This window comes from Theropithecus gelada, chromosome X (genome assembly GCF_003255815.1).
Source record: "Theropithecus gelada isolate Dixy chromosome X, Tgel_1.0, whole genome shotgun sequence".
Lineage (NCBI taxonomy): Eukaryota > Metazoa > Chordata > Mammalia > Primates > Cercopithecidae > Theropithecus > Theropithecus gelada.
The window spans coordinates 37,486,454-37,497,588 of NC_037689.1; the positions used below are offsets into that span (position 1 = coordinate 37,486,454).

General features: G+C 40.8%; 1 protein-coding gene across 9 annotated transcripts in view; it reads right to left on the reverse strand.

Moving 5' to 3' along the window:
* AP1S2 (adaptor related protein complex 1 subunit sigma 2) overlaps window positions 1–9,581 on the reverse strand; it is a 28,640-nt gene extending 19,059 nt beyond the window's left edge. For 8 of the 9 annotated variants that reach the window (XM_025371978.1, XM_025371976.1, XM_025371974.1 and 5 more), the window contains exons 1-3: window positions 9,254–9,581; window positions 6,927–7,105; window positions 422–530 (exon numbers count right to left, since the gene is read on the reverse strand). In XM_025371978.1, coding sequence (XP_025227763.1) covers window positions 422–530; window positions 6,927–7,105 — 288 coding nt within the window. In that variant the 5' untranslated portion in view covers window positions 9,254–9,581. The remainder of the gene's footprint in view (window positions 1–421; window positions 531–6,926; window positions 7,106–9,253) is intronic. The other variant, XM_025371977.1, reaches the window with a different exon arrangement.
* Window positions 9,582–11,135: the final 1,554 nt, after the last annotated feature.

Here is an 11,135-nt window from a genome sequence, read left to right on the forward strand (position 1 = left end):
GAAAACATATTCCTACAAGCTAAATAAGATTGGGCTCTGCATGTTCCCAATGTGGGCAACTTAATAATTTCTAGTAATAAAAACTGATCTTTAAACATGTATTTCCTGGGTAACATGATCAGAACTGCTAACCAAATCTAAATTCTATACTAAGCACTTACAGGATATTAATGTTTGTCGTTGGACTTGTTTATATTTCACTATTTTAAACCTCATCCTCACCATCTTAATTAAATGAGTTACGTCTGCAGGGCCAGCAATTCTGAAAGTTAGGAACTGACCAGGCCCACTGAGAAGAAATAGTCATTCCCGCCCTCTCCTGCGGTTAGAATCCCCAAGACAACCAAATAATAAACTTGTTAGAGAAAAGGTTCCAAAAAATACTATGGCATTCAATTTCCTAAAATAAAATACTACTCACACTGCCGAAATACTTGTCAAGTAATTCCACATAACGATGAATTATTTCCAGGGTAATTAGTTCATTGTCCTGATCCTCAATAGCACAGCAAAAATATAGACTAGCATATCTGTAACGAAGCACAAATGTGAAAAAAACTATTACCCTGTAATCATGTTTTCTAAATATATTTTCACATCCTATTATGAAAGGCCCCAAGTTTATACAGTTTATTTCTTCTTTCACAACAGTACAGATTTTTCTCATAGACTACAAAAGTAATAAATGCATAAGAGAAATTTTGAAAAGCATAGGCAAGCAAAAAGAAAAAAACAAAATAATCATACCACTTAGAAAGAATAAGTGATTTTGCCCTTCTTCCTTTCAGGTTCTTTTCTATAAACATTTTAAAACACAGCAGACCCAGGTTTTTCCTAAGTTTACTTAATTAAAACAAAATACATAACAGATTAATTCAAACTATAAGTACAGAGAAGAAAATGAAACCTTTCAACTGACGGAGGACTTGTTGAAGATAATGTCAAGATGAGGTCAATATTTTGGGATATTTTATTGGAATATGTATAACATACACACAGAGAAGACCTTAAGTCCTACAAGCTCAATAAATTTTCAAAGTGAACTCAACTATATACCAGCACCCAGATCAAGAAGCTGAACACTAGTGAACCCTGAAACTCCTCTGCTACCCTCTCCCAGTCACAACCTCCCATCCCCAAGGGTAACTATGCTCTTGACTTCTAACAGCATATAATTATTTTTAAAAAGGTTTCTAGGATTGTGGAATAAACCACACGAAAAGAACAACAGCTCCACGTTATTACAGAAGTTAGAGAAAGAGAACAGAAAGTTCCTATCACTTAAGGGAAACAGAGACCTGTCCTCAAATTTACCAAGTTCTACACTGTTGAACTGAAGTGTAGTTTATTTACCCTAGAAGAGGGAATACGGTTGGGAAACTTATATTTTCCTTCAAATTAGGATTCTAGCATACGGAATCAGGTGATGCTTGACCCAAGGAAGCAAAACTTCAACCTTGAGGCATACCAAGTCCTTTGAGGAGGATTAAAAGGGCATTTTAAAATGGTTTACATGTACTTAAGCCTTTTGAAAAGAAAGAAAATGAAAACCTAAGATAGGCTAAACATAGAATATCTCAGTGGAGATTATAATTTTCACTGAAGATCACTTAATTGATTTTTAGAAAACACAATGGGCAGTTACTGCTCATAGCATTAATGTAAAATAATACTGTATACAAAATAACACAAACAACCTGTTTTGAGTCTCAATGAATTCTTGCTCCTTAGTGTGAAAATAACTAGTATTCACACAACAGCATTAATTTCATTATTAAAACATTTCATCTTATTTGATGTTTTCAACAGCAAGTACTATCTTTCATCATTGATTACAGATTAAAAAAAGACAAAAAAAACCAAAAAACAAAAACCGAGGCTTAAGAGTACAGCGCCTACAAGTGCTAGTAGTGGGATAAGAGACCTTATCTTCTGACCTTAACTCCAGGCCTTTTTCCACTGTGTCATACAAACTCACTTGGCATATTTATCATGACTTTGTGCATGTCTACTCTACGTGTCTTCCACACTCAGTAAGTTATTTAAAATGGTGGGGCTCCTGCAGTCTTATTGAGAGGAGGTATTCACATGTGTTCATTTATCATCATTGTGAAGGGAATAAGTCATGGAAGACAAAACAGGGCATCAATGCCAACTTTAACAAAGTGCTCCCTCTCTTTCCCATCACTACTCTGTTTTTGTCTATCTATTTAAAAGAGAATGGAGTATTCCAACTCTCCATCCTCCCTAACCCGTGCTCATTAAATAGAACTTGGAATTTGGGGAAACTGATAAATGATACATAAGATTCCCTGATTTAAGAAAACTAAAGATTAAAGGGACTGACATAAAAATGGTAGATTAAAAACCAGATATGACTAGCTGACAGGAACAGAATGCTAAATAATTTATTATACAAAGTTTACTAACAGTTTCAAGTAAAATTCCTTTTACTCTAAGATTTCCTCATGCTACTATTAAACAATCTAATGCTCTTACCATCCTCGCTCCTTATCCACAGTACTGCCTCTTTCCTTACAAATAAAAAGCACTTAAACACTAGTCAAAGGTCCTAAACTGCATGAATCACTTGGAAGCATTAATTTAAAAATCATCAGGAACGATGTGTCTAAGCCCCAGCCAGTAATGTTTACTTTCACTCAGAATGGAAAAAGAATAATCAAATTAATGAATTCTTTGGTGTAGGTGAACAGATAGCTATCAGGATAATGATGTGCCTCTTTCCAGAAAGCTTAGGGAAAGAAAAAACAGAAGCATAATAATTAAGTACCATTCACTGAATCCTCGCCCTACATGGGACACTAAATGTTAGCTAAGGCTTTTGCATATTTTACCATTCTAATCCTCACAACAACCGTATCCATGAGATACCATTATTACTTGCATTGATAAGAGACCCAGGTTTGAGTAACCTGCCTAGGAACAGCAATTTGACTCTAGAGCCCAAGTTTTACATTAAAAACTATAGCCAGCAATTGCATTAAAGTAATCCCATACCTGGCAAAAATTAAAATATGCTCAAAACAGTATTTTAAGAGCTTTGAAGAGGAGAGAAATAAAAAATGCCATACTGATTTAGTAAAAGATTACCAAGAGAACCTGAAGTGTACTTCCTATATTTAGGACCAAGTGGTTTTTAAAAATTCAATAATGAGCTCATTTTGTTCTCTTAGTGCCTATTTGTAAGTCTAAAACTGAAGTAAAATTAATAATAGACTAGTAAGAAGAAAGGTATGTTTGGTTATTTTTAGCACAGTGGATTAAGGCTTACTCTAATTACTGGCACTCAGAGAACATCTGAAAGTGCCTATTCTTATATTCAAAACACATGACTTCTCCGCAGTCAGCTAAATATCAGCTAAATATCAGCTGACTGTGGGTGACTGTAGCTAAAGTGTTCTCAATACTCACTGGTATGTCATTAAAAATTCTTTTGTTAGTAAAGAAAATCAATAATTATTCTTTAACAAATTCTCAAGCTAGTAATTTGGAGATATATACGTTTTTAAATTAATTTTAAAAGACCTTAATCCAGTGACTCTTCCACAAAATGCTACACAAAACAGAAATCAAAAAAGCATAGTATTCTGTCTTGAAGGGATCCTCAAGAACATTTATTTTAGAGATAAGGAAACAAAGTGACTTGTTTAAAGTCATAAAACTAGCTAATGTTACAAAGGGAACAGAACTTAAGTCCCCAGATTTTCAGTCTGTCTTTTCAGCTAATATTAATTATTCTTATCCATCATTCCCCCCTCAAAAGGGGGAATTTGTATGCCAAATACTCAGGATGAAGAATGTAGATGAAATAATTTAACAAAAACAACAAAAATCACTTGCTGATATGAACAGCAAAAGTCCCAGTCCAAACTTTCTCAGGAGCTAAGCAGTAATTCTCTTGCTTAAAAAGCTCTTCACTTCCAGCAGTAGGGAAAACAAATCACCTGTTTATACCAACAAAAAAAATGTCCATAAGTGGTAGAGCAGATGAGGTTTTCAGTATGAAATGGAAGGGGGAACACATAGAGAAAGAGCTGATAAATTCCACCTTTTATATATGACTGATATCTCAATAAAGCGGTTATTTTTTTAAGTCCACCTTTTATTTAAAGGTGCTTGATATAAGTATCAGAGTTGGGTCGGATACCCTTTGTAGCTTTTAAAAGAAAAAGCAGTGGCTCAACACGGACAGACGGGCTGAGTGACATGTACATGAACACCAAGCAGTGCTTTCCTTTCTTCCCATAAAAGCCCATTCCGGGGATTGAATCCCTTGCTGGTATTTTCCTCCTCCACACGGGGGACTCCTTCCCCTATCTAGAAATAAGCTTAAGCCTCTCACACCTTCTTTTTTAAAAACCTTGTCCCCTATTCCTATGTCTATGAGTGGTTACCACCTCGTCTCCTGTCCTTCACAGCTAAGTTCCCCAAAATAGTCTACACATGCTATTTAAATTTCTCCACCTCTTCACACTTCGCCCCATTACATCGAGAGTTCTATCTCCACTATTCCACTGAAAATGATCTGGCAAAGGGCATTATATGAAATGCTCACTGTAAAATCTACCAGATTCCTTCCTCACTTTCATTGAACTTTATGCAACATCTGGCATTGGTGAAACTTCTCATTCCACTCTGAAGGTCCCTTCTTCACCTCCTTTGCCTGCCACTTGAATGCTGGTGATCTAATACTTTGTCTTATTTTCCCCAGACTTCCATACCTACGCCAACCACATCCCACCAGAAAATCAGGCTTCTCTTAATGAAAGTCACATAGACATCCCCAAAATCAACTTGCCCCAAAATAAGCTGAGTTCTCTAGCTCACCTTGTACCCCATCAGCAAACCAGAAATGTGGAGGTCACACCACTCCTCCCTTTCCTTCGCTGCTCTCTCCACTTTTTGTTGTTGTTGTTGTTGTTGTTGTTGAGGGTCTCACTCTGTCACCTAGGCTGGAGTGCAGTGGCCCAAACAGGGCTCAGTGCAGCCTTGAACTCCCAGGCACAATCAATCCTCCCACCTCAGCCTCCAGAGCAGCTAGGACTACACGTGCATGCCACCATGTCCAGCTAACTTTTTTGTTTGTTTGTTTGTTTTTATTGTAGAGACGGCGGGTCTCACTAAGTTGCCAGGGCTGGGCTTTAACTCCTGGGCTCAAGCGATTCTCCTGCCTCCGCCTCCCATGTTCTTCCCACTTCTAGAGGTGACCAAGTCTTATCAAACCTACCTATTTGATAATGGCTATTTAGTAATAGCCCTCCTTTCCAGCAAATGGGTTCAGGATCTCAAATAGTCTCCTACTGATTCTGTAGGTGCCAGTCTCAGCCCCTCCTGCCCTCATCCATTGTCCCAGTTCAGTCTTTTAAGATATGTAAACCTGATCTTTTTCCAGCCCTGTTTAAAATCTTTGCCTCCAAGCTTAAGATCTGAGTTGCAGCCCCAGGTCAATCACTAACTGGCATATGGCCCTAGACAAGTCACCTCTCCCAAATTCGCATTCATTAAAAAATTGAAGTTTGATCAACAACGGCAGTTTGCAAACTCAGGAACTGTCTCCTGTGCAGAGGGGTAAAGGCCAAGTGAGCCAGGATACAGGATCCCCGTTTCTGATTTCACATGGAGCAGCCTCACTTCCAGTCATTTTATTTATGGTTCTACCCATGGGGCAAAAAGCTTAAAACGAAACAAAACAGAACAAAATCACCTGACTAGATTACTGTAAAACATCTCTCACCTCTCAAATGATATGATTTTTCTATGATCTTTAATAAGACCAAACCAAACACTGGATACAAAATCACCCAAAGATACTAAATCACCAAAGATCATTCAATAATAAAGAGGAGTCCTCAATATTTAAGAAACTCTCTATGTCTTGTAATCTCCATTTCTTCCCAGTCATCTCCCTGACAAAATATCCAACCCATATCTGGAGTGCAATAAATGGAAGCCGAGAAGAAAACCAGACTTCTCTCCCACCCTCATTTTATCCCATACTGTTACTTCCATGCATATTCCCCACACAAGAGAACTTTTTATATGCAGAAATGCTCTTATCTTAAATTCAGTAAATAATTCAAAAAGAAACAAATGGGGAATGAAGTAAATGTCCCCTCAAAAAATGTTCTGTAAAAGAAGAAAGTTTATTTCTTTTACCCTACTTAGAACAATCTTGAGAAATTTATTTTAGGGTATTCAGGGATTCAGATATTTATAAAATAAAGATGTATAGCATTAAAAAAATTTTCAGTGTTAAAAGCCAATCTATGAGTCATTTTGTAACATCAAAATTTTAAAAAATCTGTCCTTGGCAAAATTATCTGTCATATTTAACTGCACCCCCACCATAGCAACAAGGGTACTTAAAGTTAATAAACACTACTCACAAACAGATCTCTTATACACATAAAGTTTTTAAAACAGCTATGTGATTGAAATAGTCTACATATTCAAGGTATTTATACGTAAGATTCTAAAAATCAGATAAAAGGCATGACAAATATTAGTCATTGCTTTATAGATTTTCGGAGAAAAAGGATTAGACTATCTATACTTGTCTAAATTCAGATAATTACTCACACAATTTAAAATACTGACCCTACTTTCCCCTGCAATGAAGTGAATTCATTAAACTCTTCTATAAAGATGATTAAGCATGAATAATCATTTATGCCTTCAATTATATAACTAGTTTTCAAATGATTTCCCTGCCTTTATCATTCCAGCCTCAGTAATTACCAGTGAAAACACCAGTTATTTTAAAAACACAAAGCTTTACCTTAAACCTATTTCATCTAAATCTTTATTAATCATTATTTATAAATGTCATCACTCAAAAGTCTGCAATTTCCTAAATGACCTGACATTTGATTCTATTTCACCTTTATGATAAATAAAAATTATACCTTTTGTAAACAATCTTCAGATCTCGCCACTCAAGGAAGCTGCACATTTTAGGTTTCCGTGCTAAAACGGTCTGAACAAGTTCTCTTGTGATCTTTTTCTTCTCTTTGTCTGATAGTGGGACATACCATTTTTGCAGTCGAAGCTTTCCCTGACGACTAAAAAGCAACATAAACTGCATCTGTTAAGATAAATAAAATCAAGATTACATGTAATACTTTGAATCAATAAAGTTAAGATTATGTGTTTCACAGAGAAGCTTTGGGGGATGGGGCATTTAAATGACAAATGATTACTAGCCATCAATATTTCTATGCCAATTAAAATAGCAAGAAATTCTTTTGGACAGATCTTCTCTAGATGCAAACCTTCCAATCCCACCCTGTTCCACGTTAAGTTTGGAGGGGAGTGTGCAAGAGAAAAAAGAAAAATTTGTAATAAGCTGAAGCGAAATTTTTGAAGAAAAATAAAGACCACTCTTTCAATTTAAGAAACTATTTTCTACCTGTGCTATACATTGCGCACTCTCTATATGTATCAAAAGAAAATGGTAGACATCAATTGATTTGGGTATTTTTGAAAGAAACGGAAGACCTGCTATTTTTCACCCTGAGGCCGTTCTAGTTCCAGGGTGAACTACTTGTAGACAGTAGCTTATATCTTAGAATGCTCTCGTCGGTTTATGATGGCATATTTCAAGCAAAACAGAATGATCCAAAATATTAACCGAAAAATCCCATAACTACAAATTTTCCTTAATAAAAAAGTATGTTTTCATCTTACTTTTAAAACATTCCAACTTAAATATGTACAAAATCTAGAACTGAGTTAATGTAGTATTATGAAAAAGAAAACAAACATTTAAAAGGCCACAATAAGATTTACACTTGTTAAATAAGATTTAGTATTGAAACACATGAAATACTTTAAAAAAAATAGTATCTACAGATAGAGTGGATGCTGAATTCTAGTGTGTTTTATACTTAAACTAATTTGTATGTATTTATTTGTGATCGCAAATGTGTTGATTAGTCTGCATGTTTCATTTTTAACCCAAGCTTTTTGTAATTCAATGGGTCATCTCAACTGCAAACAGAAGTATTGTTTCTACAAAGGTAATTTAAAGCCAGAATTCACATAGGTATCCTTTTTTCTTTTAACCACTGTAAGTTCCTTTAACAGCGTTACTGCAAGTAAGATTCAAGCACGATTCTCAAGATTCACCACACCATCTTGAATTTGAACACGGGGAGGGGAAATTTACAGAACCAATGTAGAATAAAAATGGGCCCTAAATTTCGGTAAGAAATTATCGTCGTTTTTTATAACCACCCAAAAAGGTATCAACAAGATATCTAGAAATTTATGACGTGGCAATTCAACTTTAGTAAAGTTAAAATGGTCTGATTACCTCACTTAAAATGCGTCAGGGGAACAAAATATAAGGACATTATTAGATGATACCAAAGTGCCTCCCGTGCAAGTCCTGAAGATAGCGGCATTCGAAGGGGGCAGCAAGTGAAGCATCAACTGGACATTTACTGCAAACCCGTTACCAGAACTTGGAAAAGAATGGACCTCGTATTCCTAGATCTTGGTGACCAGAAAGGGTGAGGGTTTGCTTGCAAAGAGTATGGGCTCAAGGCTGTCTGGAGCAGGGTCCTGTACCCGCCCTACCACTTTGCAGGACGAAAAAACAATGTATTCTCCTTAAAATAAATTATGTCCTAACACGGGACGAAACCCGGTTGCAAGGCACGAGTATTCCTTCCCTCGTGTTAAAAACCAACGCTTTGATTTTGCCGCAAATCACAGGGCACCACAATTCCTCGAGATTGGCATTAAAAACAATGGGCTCCGCCGCGGCGCGGGCTCGGGGCCAGCGTTCCTCGGGTCCCGCCGTCGCCGGTGCCTCCCCCCCACTCCCGTGGCCACACTCCATCACTGACCAAGCCCGGGCGAGGTGACAGGCAAGGAGCGGAGCAGACAATGGCATCCGCCGCCGCGCAGGGGGCGCCAAGAGTCTTCGGCCGCCACCGCCCCCGGCCCCTCCCGAAAACGCCCCGCAAAACTTGAGGCGATTCCCGAACCACAGGTGCCGCGGGGCTGTCGCGGAGCCCGGGACTGGCCCCCACATCCCCGGGCGCGGCGCGGAGTGGTGCGGAGGACGCGGACCCTGAGAGAAGTGAGTTGCAGGCGCGGCGACCCAGTGGCGGGCCGGGCAGGCTCGGGGTGGGGTCGCGGGGCGCGCGCGGGGTGGCGGGGGGCGCGCCCAGCCCTCCCTCCCCCTCTCCATCCCCGGCGCCCCCTTTAGTCCCCGGGGACTTACGGCGGCCGCGGGCCGCGGGCGCGGCGGAGCTCGGCCGGCGGCGGCGGCGGCGGCGGCGGCTAAGGGGAAGCCCCTGTCGCCGTGCTGAGGAAGAGAAGCCGTGGTGCTGTGGGGAGGGGACCCGGCTGGCGGAGGGCAGGCTTAGGCGGAGAGGGGAGGGCGAGCTGACAGACCCCGCCCCGGGGGCCGGACGAGGGAGGAGCCGGGGCTGCGGCGAGCTGAGGGGCGGGCTAGGCGACGCGCGGGAAGCGGCTCAGCAGTTGCCAGCGGCACCGGAGGCAGCGCAGGTAACCGCTGAATCCAAGGAAGCCGATTGGAGGCTTCTTCGCTGAGGGGGTGGTGCGAACCGGAAGCCGGGCCACGTGACCCGGAAGCGGCGTCTGCCGGGCCCGCGCGCCCGCGCACTCCTGCTGGTGCCTCCGGGACGCGCGCGGGCGGCTATGCTGCCTGTTTAATGATAGGAGGACGGGATTCTGCAGCGTCCTCAGCCTAGCCGGAGGTGCGGGGCCGGGAAGTTCCAGACAGCGAAGAGCCTCGTTTGAGCTCTAATGATTCTCTGTGTCCCCAGAGGGTGGGTCGGGGAGGTGTGACGGCTGACGACAAGGGTGGGAGGAGACGAGGGAGTGCTGCAACTCTGGAAAAACAAGTCAGCTCTTCTGTGGAGCTCGTCACCCATTCACGGGCATTTTGCTATCATTCTGCCTCAAAATTGTCCGGAATCCGGCCTCTCCTTCCCATTGCACTGCTCCAGCCCTAGCCCAGACACCTTTCGCCCCAAGCTTCGCGGGAGTCTGTTCCCTGGGCTCGCCTCGCCCATCCTCGGTGCTGCGGAGTTACCATCCGTTCGGCTGAAAAGCCCGGACAGCACCTCACCTTCGAGATCCCGCTTCCTTCACACTGGGTCGCCCCACCAGCCGCCTGGGTTCCAGTTTAGCACTGCCGACGACTTGCTGTGCCTGGCATGTCCTTGCTCTCAAATGTCACATCTCCTATGAAGCCTCACCCTAAAACCCTGTAAGAGCGATTCCCTCTTTCACCCACATGCCCGTTAGCCTTTATTTAGCACACCTTGAGTTGTATTCATTTTGCATCCCAGTCTAGTTCACTGACTGGTGTATAACACAATAAATGTGAGTTGACTGATAAAGACCATAAAATGATAAATTTGTTAAGAGCTGTAATGCTGAGCGTAATGCCGGGGCATAATGGATGTTCGTAATTTTCTGAATGATAGAATGGATGAATCATCTAGTCATTTACAGATAAGGAAAGGGGAGTCCCACGGGATTAGGTGACCTTCCTTGAAGAGCCACGGGTTTCCCATATCGCATGCTATTCATTATCCGAGTCACCTAGGTTCCTACAAAGGAAGCGAGAAAATTGCTTTTGTTGGGCCATGTCCCTTTTGCAGAGGTTCCTAGGTATAGTCGCCAGAATTTTTTTAATGGCCTAAAGTAAAAAAAGAAATGCTAATTTTTTCACGAAGCTAAATGTAATCAATGTAAAGGAATCCTTTATTAGGAATTATATTCTTTTTGTGTGCATTTTAGTATCTACGAAACTAAGACAGTAGTTTTGGGGGCATTTTAAAAAAGGCCTTTGTATGACAAAACAAAAAAATGTGTAATACTTCCCCTTTTCAAGCACTACTATGCTGCTTGCAAAGTCTCCTACTAACATGTATGATTAATGTATACTGGAATATTAAAGAAAGGGGATGACACATGGCACAGAGCTGACTTTCTGTAGTTCTTTAGGTCCCCTTCGCCCCCAACAGATTTCTCCCTACCCAGTCATGCCCCAAAGGTACTTTCAAATGTCCCATTTCTCTCTTACTACAAGAAACAGATGCCATTAACCAGTTAAAAGATAGCTCTAATGC